The sequence below is a fragment of the Crocuta crocuta genome, unplaced genomic scaffold (genome assembly GCF_008692635.1).
Source record: "Crocuta crocuta isolate KB4526 unplaced genomic scaffold, BGI_CrCroc_1.0 scaffold186, whole genome shotgun sequence".
Classification (NCBI taxonomy): Eukaryota; Metazoa; Chordata; class Mammalia; order Carnivora; family Hyaenidae; genus Crocuta; species Crocuta crocuta.
Window position 1 is genome coordinate 1700282 of NW_027551569.1, and position 17735 is coordinate 1718016.

General features: G+C 36.9%; 1 protein-coding gene across 11 annotated transcripts in view; it reads left to right on the plus strand.

The window, feature by feature from the left end:
* The window catches only part of CEP128 (centrosomal protein 128), a 402179-nt gene that overhangs the window by 317953 nt on the left and 66491 nt on the right, over positions 1–17735 (plus strand). For 6 of the 11 annotated variants that reach the window (XM_077750720.1, XM_077750716.1, XM_077750719.1 and 3 more), the window contains 2 exons: positions 5225–5314; positions 11035–11058. The exons of 1 other annotated variant lie outside the window; for it this stretch is intronic. In XM_077750720.1, coding sequence (XP_077606846.1) covers positions 5225–5314; positions 11035–11058 — 114 coding nt within the window. Of the gene's footprint in view, positions 1–5224; positions 5315–11034; positions 11059–17735 lie in introns of those variants that run through there. 4 more of the 11 variants (XM_077750718.1, XM_077750721.1, XM_077750726.1 and 1 more) reach the window with 1 other exon arrangement.

A 17735-nucleotide genomic window follows, 5' to 3' on the forward strand; every position in this document is an offset into this window, starting at 1 on the left:
AAAATGAAAACCGTCTAAGCATGTTACCCTGCTTTGCAGTGTCGAGCTTCTCTGGAAGTTTCTGCCATGTTACTGGAGTCAACTGTTACCTTACAATATGCAGCAGTTTCATTTGGGCCGTTTAGGTAATCACTACAGGACCAGTCTCCTTTAAGTGTGTATCTACTTATTCTTCTCACTCACATCTCTGGATATGCCTCAAACTTTGGGTAAATAATAGTGTACCTGCCATTTGAGCTGCTATAACAAAAAGACCATAGACTGAGTGGCTTAAACTAGAACCCTTTATTTCTCACAGCTCTGGAGGCTAGGAAGTCTCACATGTAGGCAGCTTCACTATCTGCATTCAGTAGTTATTTTGGCAGATTCAGATTCAGTATCTGGCCCACTTACTGGGCCATAGCAGGAGCAGACAGTACATTCTGGAATCTTCTCTAAGGGTACTTTCCCGTTCATGACGGCTCTACCCTCATGACCAATCGCCTGTTTAAGGCCCCATCTCCTGATATCACATTCAGGATTATGATTTCAACCTGTGAATTTGGGGGAGACAGAAATATTCAGGCCATAACACTCCATTCTCCATTTTGTCTTCTGCCTCTTGATAACAATGACAGTTGTGAAAACAGTATCCTAAAGAATGTGTGTAGTGTGCAACAGATTTGGTTAGCAATAATGCATTTCTGGTTGAAACCATTTCCATTGACTGAAATCTCTGAGGTTCTAGGGGCGCCTGGGTGGCTCAGTCACTTAAGCATCCAACTTCAGCTAACGTCATTATCTTGCAGTTCATGAGTTTGAGAACCATGTCGGGCTGACAGCTCAGAGCCTGGAGCCTGCTTCAGATTCTGTGTGTGTGTGTCTTTGTCTCTGCCCCTCCCCCCCCCACACACTCATTCTCTCTCTCTATCAAAAAATGAATAAACATTTAAAAAATAAAAATAAAACAAATCTCTGAGGTTCTAAGTATTAATAGATCATTGAAAGAAACTTTAGTTCTCATTTGTAGGGCTGTCTCCCATCCCCATCTCTGGCAGATTCCAGAATGTAAAGAAACATTGGAGAAGATTTCCCTAGACTGTGATCTCGAAAACTCACTAACATTATGTTTCATTTATTAACAAATACTGATTTAGTACTAGTTAGTTCCTGTCAAGATTTTGCTAAATCGATCCAGAAGGGTGATGGTCTGTGCATCAAAGGACAAGAAGAAATTGCCCTCTGGCTTGTTAATGAATGGTACTACTGGTAACAGACAATACTTTTGTGTCATGCACACTGAAACTTCTAAATATATGCCATTGATTCCTTGTGGTACTTCTACAAGATAAATACTGTTATTTCCATTTTACAGATGAAGAAGTTCCTGGCTTGTTCAGCCAGTAGTTGGCAGGGCTGGTACTCACACTAGAGTCTGCCTGTCGTCTGTACTCCTGTACTTACATGCCTCCAGCACTTATGGAGAACAGAATCCCCACACTTGATTTGTTGGTTTGTTTGCTTAGGTTCCTGGCCTCTGTTTCTTCAGATTTCTTCCATCTTTTTCTTCTAGGAGAATGATTCATTAGAAAACATATTTAGTGTGTTAAAATACTAACTCACCCCTTAGCTTCTTAAGAAAAAGACTATAAGAAGGTAAATGACTTGTACAAAATGCAATATGTAAATTGGGCAATACTGGGGACTAATATTAGTGAAACTCCTTACTGCTTTCCTATTTAACTTTAGAACTATTTGCAAACCCTTAGGCTCTCTGCTTTATGTATGCATGGCAACTGGGCAGTGTGTGTGTGTTTGTGTGTGTGTGTGTGTGTGTGTGTGAGAGAGAGAGAGAGAGAGAGAGAGACTCTTAGCATGTGAGGAAGATTTTAATTCCTGGTGCAAGATTATGAGCAACCCAGTAATCTCAAACACTTCTAGGAAGGAGAAGAGGAGTCATTTTCCTTTTTCCATTCTGCACCTTTCCTTTTTGCTTATTCATCGTGCTTTAAATAAACAGACCAAAGAAAGTTGTTATTAAAGCCCTCCTTGGGCTTCTTCAATTTCACTTCTAAACCAGGTTCAAAATATTCTGGCAAAAATTAAAGGCAACATTGAAAACGTTTGCATAAATTTTAAATTGTGCAAAAAGTGATAAAACTAAAATGAGCTGAAAGAATGAGTAATAAGCATCTCCTCATATCTTTGTCTTTTTATCATAATCAGTGATGATTTGGGTTTTTAAAAATTGATTCTGAAGGGCATTCCTTTTCCAGAGTATCTGCATTACACTTACTCTTCTAAATGTAATTTGTTGGAAATTTAGTGTTTACTTTTAAAAGTGTGAAGGCTTATTAGCATGCTAATAAATAACGTTTAATGTCTATTAACAGTACTTGTATATTTGCTCATAAAATGGAATAGAAAAATATTACCTACAAGAGATTCCATGCCTTTACTACATTCTGGGTGTAATTGAAATCCCTAGTTCTCATTTCACTGTTAGAAAAGAACTAATAAATTTGTCATCAGTAAAACAGGGGTGGGGGGGCAGAGGCCATTTATGAGCTCCGTAATGAATCTCACTCCTGCAGCCCAGACCTGAAAGAATTGGGAGACCAGCACAATAGAGGTGCCATTCAGCTGTACAGCATCACAGCTAATTAAGTTTAGATCTTTGCTTTTCTTTATCCTTTTTCCTGATATATCCCCAGTAGTACTGGCTGTGTGTCTTCAACTAGCCTAATGTCAGACCCAGAAATAGAAGCAGTTGCAACTCACTTAAGAAAGGCTTATGACAAAAACACAATCCCATCTGAGGATATGGTAAATAACTGTAAGAATATGTACAAATAATGGTTTTTATTTGAACATTAAATTTTATTGTGATATGGTATGTGTTTTGTTACACTGTCACCTGACATTTGTCAAAATTAAGGTTCTGGAATGCTGTTCTGTCATGTGTAATTTTGAGAAAGAGGCTCTAGAACAGTTTGCCAGTGTAAAACCTAACCTCCACTACACACAGAATATAGCCCTCATAATAATTTGAAAAATGTATCATCTTTATAGATAAATATATACATATATGTTTCTTAATGTGGATTTAATTTGTTTTTGAGAGTTAGTATAGGCTCCTTTGAGTCAGGTGGACCAGCACTGCAGTCTAAACTCAACCACAATGTGGAAATCACTACATTTAATGTCTTTGAGTCTATTTCTCTGACTTTCAAAATGAATGAAATTAATAATGTTCACCTATTAAGAGTTTTGGGGAGTAATAAATGAAAAATGTTTTCAGCCCATAATAAGTTTTTAATAGTGTTGAGTTTTATGGTTCTGGTAACTTAAAAGGATTTTTTTTTAATACCCACAGTGCACACACCAGTGTCCCTGTTATTCCTGAAATTAAGCAAACTCAGGACCTTTGCATTTGCTACTTCCCCTCTCTGTAATGCTTCTCCCTTAGCTCTTTCACTGATGGCTCATTGTCCTCCTTTGAGTTCTAGCTCAAGTATTACCTCTTCATGGGAACTTAACCTGACCAACCTGTCTAAAGTAAATCTCTGCCCTCACCCTCCATCACAGTCTTTGGGTGTCCTCTCTATTTACCTTTTAGTCTACTCCTTTGGAATATAAACTCAAGGAAGGCAGAGAGATCTTATCTCCCTTGTTGATAACTGTGTTCCCAGTGTCCAAAAAAGTATCTGCCTCAATAAATGTGAATGAATGGATGAATTATTTAATGAATAAGTGAGTGGAAGGGGGAGAGAGAAGAAAAAAGGAAAGACAATGGAAGGAATTAATAAAAATGATGATAAAAGGAATAAAGGACAAAAAGAAGCTTTCATGGCCTGAGGAATGATTTATATTCTGGTATATGTATTTATGCATATACAACTTTTATATGTTTTATTTTTTTTAATGTTTATTTATTTTTGAGAGAGAGCACAAGCAGTGGGAGAGGAAAGAGGGAGGGGGACAGAGGGTCTGAAGTGGACTGTGTGCTGACAGCACAGAGCCTGATGCGGGGCTCCAACTCACGAACCGTGAGATCGTGACCTGAGCCAAAGTCGTACATTTAACTGACTGAGCCACCCTGGCACCCATAAATGTTATTTTAAAGTTTAAAAGTTGGGTAAAAATTTTCTGGTTCCTATTGTCTTTTCTGGTCCCTGGTCAGTATATTTCACCTTATCTTCTCCTTCCAGAAGCTTACAGGGGTTGTTTTGCTATAGGGTGACCTCCTCCTGTGAGGCAGTAAGTATTTCTTATGGGATACTGACACCTTAGAACAGAGGGTTGCCAAACTTTTTGTAAACGGTCAGATTCTAAATATTTTCAGTTTTACAAGCTATGTGCTGTCTCCCAACAACTCACCTCTGCCATTATAGAAAGAAAGCAACCATAGACAATATGTAAAGAAATGAATGGGCTTTGTTCCAATAAAAATAATTTAGGGAAACTGAAATTTGAATTCCATGTAATTTTCACATGTCATAAAATATTATTCTTACTTTGTTTTTTCTTCAGCCAAATAAAAGCACAAAAGCCATTTTTAGCCCCTGGGCCTATAAAAACAAGCAGCAGGTTAGAATGGCCTACTGTCCTACTTTGCCGACCCCTGCCTGAGAATGAACTAGTTTGACGGTTTTCTCTCCCAAAATTGTTGCCTTTTAAAGATAAACTAGAGTAGGGGGAGGCAAAAAATAAATTTCTATTGGTGGAAGTTCTAATAATTTTGCAAATGGAAGGAAAACATAATTTTGAGTGATCAGACCTTTCTGGACTCCTAAAATCACACTGCATCAGTGCTCCATTATCCACAGGTAAGGTTATAAGTGTTAAAAGTAGCTTTCATTACTGGCTACAACTGCCCACTTTATTTGTTCTTTCACATTCTAGACTTTGGAAGTGAGCATCAGTTACTTCTCAGGATGTTTGTAAGCAAGGCAGTTTGAGGATACTTGAGCTCTATAAACCTGAAGAGTAAACTGTTTTAAATTTCAAATAATGATTTCTCTAAAATTTGCGTCTGTAAGTTGAGTAAGGAATTATGTGGGGAAACATTTTAAGAGCACAGTGTGATATCATTTTCTAAGTGCAGAAATTAAAAATTTATTAAAAATTATTATAGTCATGTTAGTGTTATTTTTATAGCTATGACTACTGATAGTGCTTTCGAATGTTTTAAGACAATAGAGCTTTCCAACTTTTTTTCTTTACTCACATCTCTCTCAAACAGCCAAAGCAACTGTTTAAAATTCCACCTTGGGAAGATGCTAGTCAGACTGCAATGAAAAATCAGAATGAAGCTCAATTTGAAGAAAAAGCAGTTAAGTATTTCATAGGTAGGAATATTTAGGATATTTGGAACTGAAGAGTCAAAATACGTCTGCTTTATTTTAGCACATACAAGCTAAGTCAGCCTTCAGGTATGCGTCTCAGAAGTGTAACTAGAAACTAAGTTATTGGGGTTTTTCCTCGGTTTTCTTGGATTCTAAGAATAGTGCACCATTGATGGTCAGAGTACAGGTAATCTGAGGCTAGTTTTAAATCCTTTAACGACCTTTTCCCTTCCTACCTGTGCTTGTATATCAGGAAATGGAGGTTAATAGTAGTTTTATTCTTAGTCAAATGGAATAGGAGGCAAGAAAAACATAACTCGTGTCAGCCAAATACATTGTTTTAAAACCATCTGCTTATGTCTGATTATCCTCATCAGCAGCCTCTCTCTTAAGTATAGAACAATGAGAGGTAACTGTACAGAAGCCCACGGAAGGCATATGGGAATGAGGGTGAGAGAGCCATAGGTTCCTTGTGCTTTAATCCCTGAAAACGCTCAAATAAATGACTGCGTGTAAATTGAGATGAGGATTATTGGAGTTGTTCAAAGGTAAGCAGTTTAATTCCCAAAGGTGGACTGTTTGTACCATTTCATGATTCAGCTTGTGACCTGCGTGATAGTCAGCCATCAAGTGCTAGGATTGAAATATTCAGGAAGAAGGAGCCTGGGCTCCATGTGACTCTTTGTGAATATTCCTCACCTAGAATCCCAGAAGATGTGTGCCCTTGAGGGAATCAAAGGAGATGGCAGCCTCAGGGAGTCTCATTAGGCGAGCTATGTTTGGTGACAGCCAGATACACACCCTGAAAAAAACAAAAAGCATACCTTATTGTTTCCCACAAATTCTTCATGACACAAGCCCACTCATAAATTATGCCATAATCACTAGTGCACTATGATTTGCATAAGAGTTCAGAGCATATTCAGCTGATATATGACTAACCTTGCCACTGGAGACATGTACTTTATTTTTTTAAATGTAAATCTTTGGGGGGAAAATACCGTGTGTTGGTTTCTGGGGTTTTGTTTCTCCCCCTGCTACTCAACTCCTGTGTCTGCATCTCTTTTTGAGGGACAGTCAGTCTTTGAAATTAACATCAGTTGTCATTTGCATTGCCCCTCGCCACCATCAAAGCCTTTATATTATCTGCAGATAATTTTTAGTTGTTCCCAGTCCAGATGTCATTCGCTGAGCTCTTGTTACCCATTACCAGCAGATTCACTGTGGAATTGCAAAGTTCGCAAGAAAGACAGTTTTGTGTCTCTGCCCTATATTTGGTTTGTAGTCTTAACCTCTAGGCACCTATGAACCACATTATATTGTGCATTAAGGAGGAATCTTAACTCGATTCTTCATTTTAAAGGGAAAAAGAAACCTTTGCTTTGCTCTCTGATCTGAAACACAAAGGGTAAATCTGAGAGGTTTTTGGTGTTAGTTTTATACAACTGGCTGGAAGTGTTTACAGGGAACTTCAGGGAAAACCCTACTTCACCTCTCAGGCTGCATTTTCCAGTGGGAAGTCTGTCTAAATAAATCAACAGAGCCCCGTTTTCTGTATCTTCCTTTCCCCACCACCGAGACGCATGTACGCATCCCACTTTGGTGTAAGCACAGTCTCTGACTTCTCTGAATAAGGTCAAACAGTGACACAAACACAGTCAAAGTATAAGGGTCGGTGATCACCTCTCAGTAAGACTGTAAACCAAAAATGCAACCAGAGTGTTGCCGAGGAAACCTACAGAACAGCTGACTGCGTCCCATCTCTATCCTGACTAGTGGTAGTAGATGAGAGAATAGATCAGAGATGCACATATTTTGACTCCATTCGTAAATCCTGCTTCTGATTCTCTCGAGGATTTGCCACACCCTGAGTGAAAAGCAGATAATGAGGAATGTTACTGGATACTCCTGCTAGGTTAGGAAAAGATACATCCGTTTAAACTGGCTTTTCTGGATAAGGGGGTCAACATGTTGAAGGGGATACTTACTGACGACTTTTTAGACAAAATCTTGATGCGTTGCTGCAGTTTCTTTCCTTGTTATTAGTGTTCTTTATTCGGAAATACTTCACACACAAGAAATGAACAGATTTGGCTTAATAGAATAATTTATTTATATAACATTCTTACATCTTATTTCAAATGCTTTTGTTGAGATTCAAAGGACTTGAAGCCCATCGGTGGGTCCCCAAGAGTCTACGATTCTCCTAAAAGTGTGCGCAGAATTATGTGTATGTTGTGGATAATGTACATTTTCCTGGGGAGAAGATCAAGTTTCCTCAGACTCCAAGTTCTTGACTACAAAAATAAGAACCACTGTTGTATCAAAACCACCTGAAACAGCATGACTGTAGTGAGAGTGTCTTCACTGTTTCTGGAGGCTGTTTTCTCTCTCAGCCCCTCCCACCCTCTAACCCTCCTTTTAATGCCCCAGTACTTTTCTTTTCAGGATCCAAGTATGGAAGTGTGTGTTCCTGCTTGGGGCGGAGGTGGGGGAGAGGGGGACAAGAGTTGACCCTTCAGGTTGGACTTGAAGGTAAACTGTGTTGACATGAAAATTGGAGATTATACAACAACAAAACACTGTGGCTGCACTTCTGGTGAGAGTGGGAGAGGTTAAGACGAATATAATTTATTGTGGTGCAGTTATATGTCCTTTCTCGGACATATACTGGCATTCGTTTCATGGGCTGTGTCAATGCCACAGCACTGGCTTAAGTTACCTCTATTTTACTAAGAACATGAGAGGAAGTGTGAAAATATTTTGTTTGAGAATAAATACTTGCAGTAGCCCAATTTTTTTATATACGGAATTATAATAACTAATCTTATCTGCCAAAAAAGAAGTCAAACATTTAAATTTTCAGAAAGCGTTTCTTAAATTTTCAGAGCAAGTTAGTAAGTTCATAAAGACTAGGAGTCATTTCTTTTTATTTATAGCCCAGAATTAAGACCAAACAATTCTATAATTTAGACGAGGCTCCCTAATTGGCAATAATGGCTGGTATTCTATTAGCCACTGTTGATTGGCAAATTGAATTATTTAAATTCAGTTTAATGACCCGAATTGTTTATTTCCCCAATTTAGTCATTTTAGTAACATGTTACATTTTTTCATAGAAAGCTGTCTTAGTACAATTTGGAATGAAGTGGGTTATAGATGAAAAGACATAAGTAAATTGCACTGAAGTACATCATTTATTCATCTTTATATTTTAACAAAATGGAGTTTTCTTTGACCAATTGTGTTCATTGTCTGAATGACTAGGCACAAATCTTAGCTTGGATTGCTATAACAAATTACCACAGACTGGGTGGCTTAAACAACAAACGTTTCTCATAGTTCTGGAGGGTGAGGAGTCCAAGATCAAGGTGCTGGCAGATTCCGTCCTTGGTGAGGGCCCTTCTCCTGGTTTGTAGATGGCCATCTTTTCTCATTATCCCCATACATGGCAGAGAGCAGAAAGAGAAGCAGACGTTCTTGTGTCTCTTCTTATAAGGGCACTGATCCAATCATGAGGACTCTGTCCACATGATCTAATTACCTGCAAAAGATCCCATCTCCAGATGCGATAGCATTGGAGATTGGAGTTTAAATACATGAACGTATTTGAATACATGAATAGATATGAACGTGCAGTTCATGACAGTGTGTATTTTTTTTTAATCTTGTAACAAATATTCAAGTAAAGTGAAGACACCAATATATAAATTATTTCAGTTTATCTTTGCCAAACACTGAGATCTGAATTAGGACAGACATAATTTAATTCTACTGTTTTGACATTATATGAAATCTCTGATTTCAAACTAGCTGCCTGTGTTCTTTTAAAATGTGCTAATCCTGAAAAACAAGAGCCCATAAATATATGTTACGGGGAACATTTAAGGCCCAGATAGTGGCTGTAAATATTTTTGAGGCTTCCAAGATGGTTAATAAATGTGATCCTGCCCAAAGGCTATTTCCATCTCTATAAGGTGTCCAAGGAGGTCTTCTGTTCAATCTGCAAAGGATGATAAGGCATTGCTGATGCATCCCAGATAAAGCATCCCAGATGCACTGTGAATAAGATGCCTGGAACAACAGATCAAAGCCCCCTTGAGGCATTATATGTATTTATTATGAAGCATTCACAAGTGACAGTACACAGGTCACCAACAAAACAGCAGTTATTTCACGAAAGTCATGGGGGTGAGGGTGAGGTTCTCTCCAGTATGCCAACAAAGCGCAGTTAAACAGATTATATTGCTAAGAACAGTCTGCTTTGGGCAGATTTTGCATAATATAGTCATTTAACTTGTACCCACATAGCCAAATGTTTAACGGGTAGAAACGTTCAACTCGTTTTCCCAATCCGAGGGTTGGGGATTGCATTGCAGAAGTCCTCACCGCAAGGCCTCTGTGTGTCAGGTGAGGCTGGGGGTTGGGCAGTGAGCACCAAGTTCTTGCTGCTTCTACATGTCCTGGGTCCATGCAGGTCTCTGTAGGACCACAGGAGACCTGAGCTAGTGATTCTGTACCCTCTCTGTACCCTCCCTAAAAGGGGAGCTGTCCTTAGCCTCTTAGGACAAATGACTCATTTGCTTAAACAAAAAAGAAATCCAGATTTCACACATCTCCTCCCACTGCTTAAAATGAAAGAAAAGGAAGAAAAGTGACTTTGATCTTCCTAAGAAAGATGGCTTTCTATTTTCCTAAATCTTCAGACCCTCCTCTCTCAAATCCAGCATCTTTTTTAATCTGGTAAAGACTTCCTCTATGTAGCTGTCCGCTCTGAAAAGAGTTGAGAAAATATAACTGTCAGTTTGAGAATGCAACCAGTTACTTAATCATGTAGAATTTTTTTAACTTTTTTTTTTTTCTTTGAGATAGCACACACTAGCACGAGCATGGGGGAAGGGACAGAGATGGAGCGGGAGAGCCAGAATCCCAAGCAGGCCCTGCATCCTGAGTGCAGAGCCAGATGCAGGATGCAGGGTTCCATTCCAGGTTCAAACTCCCAAACCATGAGATCATGACTCGAGCGGAAGTCGGACGCTTAACTGACTGAGCCACTCAAGCGCACCAGTCATATAGCTTTTTAAGTCAGGTTGTCAGTGACCCTTTTTAAAAACCAAAATTTCTATAAAACTTCTAATATACTACAGATGAGGAAGGCCAATCTGGGTTCCAGCAAGCGATAGATCTTTCTTGTTTATTTTTCCTATATTGCTTCAGTTAACAAATTACTTCTTAATTTTAATTCATGAAGTTATTATGTCTGAACTTTACTCTCCAAATCATACTTTGTGCTGTATACCTGAGAGCTGGTGTGTGTGCTCTCGTCCTTTTTTTTTTAATATCACTACTATTGTCTAGCTGTTTATATATTCAAATGTGTAATATTTATGAATATTTATAAATCCTTAAATAGATCAATAATTTTACCAAGGCGGAAGTGGTAAGGTGTATTCTAGTTAGTAATTATATCTGAATTTATGATATTTACTGTAAAGTCTTGTAGTCCTAACACCAGCTGAGATAAGAAGTAGAGTGATTCCTTCATGACTATTTTGATGAATCATCCTGAATAGGAGTTTTTATTTTTTAAATATTTTTAAATACATTATTTAAATGGAAGATAAACAGAAAATCTGAAAGTTAGGTAAACTTGAAATGATTTTTAAATGCTTTGTGTTTGTAATTATACATTATGCTTTATTTGCAGGACCGTGTAAATGCGTTAGAAACGGTAAGTTGGGGCATTTTCTTCCTCCTTATGTCAGAATTACTGCTGTTTCTTGGTGTGGATTTCAGAGCACCCCCTCCCCAAAGAAACAGTTCCAGAAAGCACTTCTAAAACGACATCTAGGACTCAAAGGGGAGAGACTAATCTAAACTATACCTGAAAGGTAGGTGGATACAGACCTTTAAAATGAAAATAATAGAAAAAACAAAACTATGTATATTTAAGTGGTCACTTGCTCTCTCAAAAATGATGATACCAAGATGTCCTAAATTATGGAAAACATAATTAGTTTGAATATAATCAATATCCTATCTACTTGTTTCTGTATTTCCCAGTCACTAAAAGGACTGGTTGACAAGGAGTGGAGATTGGGATTCTGCTTATACTTTGAGGTGGTCCAGATAGTCAACCTCAGTATTTTCGTACATTGTTTTCACCACTACCCAAATAATGTTAAAAGCTAGTCAGCCTTTTTCTCAGTACTCTTCCTTGCAGAAATCTAGTATTAGGGAATACATTTCTTAAGGTGCATGAATGTAAAGACGACATGCCTGCAATATTTATTGTAAAATGATTTATTTGAAATGATTTTAGGGAAAAAGGGACAACTTCTTGTCTGGCAATAGAGTAACAAATGGTTAGAAAAATGTGTAGACTTTCCACCCAAATGCCACTATGATTATGGAAAGGGCAGTAATAGAAGACAAAAACTAAAATAAAATCGTGTCTACTTCAATAATAACATGTATTGATAGGCAAATGAATAAAGAATAGAAGAGACATAGCAAAACTCGTCAGTGACTTGTTAGATGAGAGTTAGGGCTGTGATTTCATTCCTTTCTCTATTTTTCCAAGTTTTATAAAACATTATATTACTTTTATAAATAAGCCTTCTTATAATAAAAACCATCTGAATTGAAAGAATGTAAAATAAATTATGGTACCACCTTACGATGAAAGATTTTCAGCCGTAAAAAAGTCATATTTTTAAAAAGTAAATATTGCCATGCTGTTACACATGTGTGAGGGGGGAGTAGTATATACAGGTATATGGAGAGTATGATACAAATATTGAATATTTTGTGTTAAATAAAAGACTAAGAAAGCAAGCACCCAAAATATTAAGAGTGGCTTCAGACTAGTGGTGATTTTTATTTTTTCTTTCTATGATTTTAATGAACAGGAAAAAAAAGAAGCCTTTAAACAATATGGCCAATAAAGAATAAAATATTTATTTTGTGAGTGTGAGGAATGGAAAGATGCTAATGGGGCACATTTTAGTCCTGTGTAAGCAAGTGATTTTGACTGACAGTGTCCAGACCCTAGTGGGTAAATAATCTATTTCTTAGATTTAACTGGGCCATTTGGAAATTACACTGACCTTCTCAGTTTCAGTATGATGACATTGTAGGTGAATAAAATGTTTAGTGTTCTTCTTCATATATTTTACTTACCCTTAGGAAGCGTCTTGCCAACAGGATTTGGCTTGTGAATTAAACACTCTTTTTAAAAGTATGAACAAAAATAGAAATTTTGAGTCTGAGGACTTGGGTTCAGCATATAAAATGCCACTTATACAACATTTAGCAAATCACTTCTTGGTTCCTTCATTTGTAAAACTGAAAATAATAACAATTAAACGCATTTTATCAAGTTGTGAGAATTAAGAGAGAAAATATATCCGAACATGTTTAGGGCCAAACAAATGTTAGGTTATCATTATGTGATTGCTTATTATCTCTTATTTCATCATTTTAATTATACCACTATGCCATGCAAAGCTGAGAAGTATGCAAGCAGCAACCAAAACCTATAACTTTTATTAGTATTTGTTAGTCTTTTTATTTATATAATCTCTTTACTAAAAGTACTATGGAGTATGACCTTAATAAGTACCTTATTCTAAGCATTCCTTTAGGAATAAAGGTAAAAATAAAAAGTCATCATTAGAAAAATAAAATTGATTAAATGGATGAGGTTTTTTACAGTGGCAGTTTTCTCAAGATGGTTTTAATTTGAAATAATTATCATAAGTAAAACCATAAAAATGAAAATGCTCAGTAATAATGTTAATGCTCAAATATTATGAAGTCCTTTGACTTCATATGGCATTATAAGCAGCAGATTTAATACACTTGGTAGACTATTCATCTGGTAAAGTGTTTTATAGTTCATAAAATCAAATATGCTGCAAGTAATCTCAAGATCATTTATTATTCTCTCACAACTCAGCACTTAAACCGTAGAAAAGTATTGGTGGTTTCCATTTGGTTGGGTTGGTGTTAACATAAGGTATTGCATGTAGGGTATATATTCTGGTGATACAAATATGCAAAAGTTTGAAACCTCATTGTTTCATTGGGAGATTTTAAAGGTTCAGTAGTCATAACACCTGAAAATAAGACGGTCTTTTCATCATAATGAGCAACTTGAGTTGGCTTGTCCCCAGTGATCTAAATGCTTGTCAGGACCATGTGTCTGTTTTTCCTCCTCCTCCTCAACTTTTTCCTCTCCTTCTTCACTAGCATGTAAGCTTCTGGGATTAGAAATTACATTTTACTTGCAGATGCATCCCAGGGCCTATCAAACATTCCTGATATATCGTGGTCCATGTTCTAGGAAAAACCATGGATTTTGTACTTTGAGGACATGATAGAGGAGATTAGATTTACCACTGACAGTGGAGAATCCGGGTGAGGCAGAAAGAGCCAGAGAAGGCATTTATGTTGGGGCTGTAATTAAATGTTGAAGATAATAAGGAATCAAAGGGTTTGTTAAAAGACTGTTTTTCAAAAAAAGTAAAATTATGAAATCACGACTCTTATACAAATATGAAATGAAGTCATGACAAATGAGTTTATTTAACTCATTAATTAAGGAGTGGATGAATAAAATGCTAAAACTGACCTAAAGGAGCAAAGAGCCACACATATGTAGGCACTAGAGTTCTGACATGCATTTAAAATAGATGCAAAACTGGCTTCTTCCATAGTGGAGGAAGGAAATCCCTTGAAACTCCCCCAGACAACATTGATTTGCTTGTCTAGGAACAAGACTCATTTGCATTGCTATCAGTTATCTACAACTCAGAGAGTTAAAGTGGTAACACAGCTATTTTTTTTATTTATACTTAGCTTTTATAAGGAGCATAAAATCTTTTTTAATGTTTTATTTATTTTTGAGATAGTGCAAGCAGGGAGGGGCAGAGAGAGGGGCACGGAGGGTCTGAAACGGGCTCTGTGCTGACAATGGTGAACCCGATACAGGGCTTGAACTTACCAACCATAAGATCATGACCGTGAGCCCATGTCTGACACTTAACTGACTGAGCCACCCATATGCCCGCATAAAATGGTTTTGAATCAGGGCTTGCAGTGTGACAGATGTCATGTGTAGGGACGCCAAGGTCCCAATAGGATGCAGGATAGAGGGCAGTGGTGAAAGGTAGGAGTAAGAAAGTGCACATTCACTCTGAAGGTCAACCACGTTTAGAAATGTGCTTGGAAAATGCGGGATTGGGCAGTCGGTGCCAGAAGGGCAGGGTCAAATGGATGCCCTTATTTAGGGAAGGGAATTAGTGAACTTAGTAGTGGGAGGTCAAGGGTGAAGAGGAGTTAGAGACAATACAGTCTGAGTCATTTGAGGAAGCTTGAAAGGAATGTAAGGTAGTTCCACTTAGAGGTGTAAATTCAGTTTTTCATGACTACGCTCAAATTTGTCATTAGTTTCATTTCCATTAATCCCAAGATATTCTCATACCTTTGTATTAGAATTAGGCATGACTTTGGTTAACAGAGAAATCCAAAAATGATCGTGGGTTAAGCAAGCTAGAAAGTAATTTCTCTCTTGTGTAACAATCCAAATATAATGTGTCTGTGGCAGATATGGGGTCAGAATCCAGGCTTCTTGGGTCTTTTTGCTCTAGTGTCCTCCATATATTGCTTCCTACTCCTGATCCAAGATCCCTGTAACCACCTCCAGCCCTTAGATTTGCATTTAACAAGACAAGAGAAAGGAAGAGAGAGCAGGTAATTTCCCTCCAGTAGAAACTAGAATTTGAACATACTATTTCTGTCCATTTCCTTGGGCCAGAATTTAGTGGCATGATTATAACTAGCCCTAGGATTCAAAAAAGAGAACCAGATAAGCCACAGACTTTTGGAAGTTTCCAAGTAAACTTCTAAACCACTCAAGGTCAGAAAACAAACTAGAAGTTATGAAATATATGGAAGTCAGTAATAATAGTAACACTGTGTTATAAAATGTGTATGATACAGCAAAAGTAGTATTTATGGGGTAACTTCATGGCTCACATCTTATATTAGAAAAGAAGGATAAAAAATTATGAGCTTACCACACAGCATGAGAAATTAAAAGGAGGGCACAAAAACCTAAAAAAAAGAAAAAAAGCACAAGAAAGGAAAAAAATAGAGAAACGATTATAATGAATAGAAAGCAAACATCCAGTATACAAGGCCAGTAAAGATGGTTGTTTAAAAAGAAAAAAATGACCAATACCCAGCATGACTGATGGAGAAAAAAGAGAGAAGATACAAATGAATAATAATAGGAATGAAAAAGTGGATGTTACTACAGCTATTTGAGAATTTAACCACATACCAGGATATTGTGAATAATTGTGCAATCATACATTAGGAGAAATAACTAAATTCCCAGAAAAAAAATGTAATTTTCCAGAATTTAGAAGAAATAAAATAAATAGTACCATAAGTAGATTTTTAAAAATAATAAAAAGTTTCATCAACAATTTTTAGTCAATTAAGATTTTCTCCAAAAAGGGCCACCAAGCCTGAATAAATTTTTTAGGGAAGTTCTACCAAATATTATGGGAACAGATGATTTTAATTTTACAAAATCTCTTCCAGAAACTAGAAGAAGAGGGAACATGCCAAACTCATTATGAGTTGGCATAACCTTGGAGACAAAACCAGACATAGAAAGTATAAATAAGGGAAATTAAGGGACTTTTCACGCATTAACATGGATGCAAAAATATTATACACAAAATATTAGCAAAATAAATCCAGGAATGTATTCAAAGGATAATTCATCATGAACAAACTGGGTTTATTCCAGGAATTCAGAGTTGGTTTAATATTAGGAAATCAATCAATGCAATTCACCATATGACAAATTAAGGAAAAATAAATTTAGTAAGCTCATCTCAGTGGATGAATGAGAAGCATTTATTCCCATATCTTTATCATTATCAAAAACTGTTTAGCAAACTTAGAAGGGAATTTACTTAATCTAAGTCATCTGAAAAAAAATCAATGACAAACATTATCTTAGCATTTTGAAAGTCCTCCTTTAAGGCCGGGAACAAGAAAAGGATGCCCCATTCCACACCTTGTGTTAGATAATGTACATGCAGTCCTAGCCCGAACAGTGAAACAAACAGTCGTCATTTGCAAATCCTGTTACTGTCTATATAAAAAGCTCTAGGAACTCATAGTTAAGAAAAACAGAGTTTAAGAAAGTCCAGTTTAAGAAAGCTCATTCTCTTTCTAAATCCAGCAACACGTACTAAGAAAATGTAACTAAAAATGTACCAGTACAAAGGTAACAAAAAATACAAAATATATAGAAAAAAAATCAAACAGCAACAAAAATGCAAATTCTTCATAGAGAAGACACTGGAATAGCTAAGACAGTTCTGAAGATGAGCAAGTTGGGGGTAGTTTTCCTAATGTATATATGAAATCTTACTAAAGCTATGAAAATTCAGGTGGTGTAGTCTTGGCCCAGGAATATTAAAACTAGGCCAGTATAATGAAATCTACTTCCCAGCAACAGAAACACTTGTAGATGGAAACGTGATGTCTGATACGGCTGCCATCACTGATCACAGGAGTAAGCAGGGACTTTTCAACTGGTGGTATAGAAAAAAATGAAATTGAACCCCTATCTCAGATGCAAAACTTTAAAATGAAGTATGGTAGTTGTTTTTTTTAATGTTTTATTTCTGAGAGAGAGAGAGAGACAGCATGAGCAGGGAAGGGTCAGAGAGAGAGAGAGACACAGAAGACAGGCTCCAGGCTTTTAGCTGACTGTCCGCACAGAGCCCGATGTGGGCCTCGAACCCACAAACCTCGAGATCAGGACCTGAGCTTAACTGACTGAGCGCTCCCCAAAAAACGAAGTATGGTTTAATATCTTCATGATCTCGGGACTTTGAAGGACTTCTGGGGGGAAAGGGTACTGAAAACACAGATCCTATACATGTGACTGATGTGACCACATTAAAATTAAGAACTTCCATAAGTCAAAAGACAACATAAGAGTGAAAAGAAAAGCCACACTTAAAAATATATTTGTGGCAAAATATATAGCCTGAGTAGCAATTTGTATCCAAATCAATTTGTATCCAAATCTTATTGTCAACAAAGCAATTAGAAAAGGATAAACGGCCTAGATTTCAAAACGGAGAAAGAAAAAGAGAGTAAAAGACATGAGCAAGCATTTCAGTTGAAAAAGCAATATGTGAATATAATCAGCTTCGTTAGTAAACAGGGAAATGCTAATTGAAATCACAAAGAATTGTCAATTTTCTTCAAACTGCACGTATATATTTTATGTACTCTTTTGTGTCTCTGACACATCTCGCCAAAAATGAAACAACAACAACAAAAAAAACAGGGAATGGAAACACGTTCACA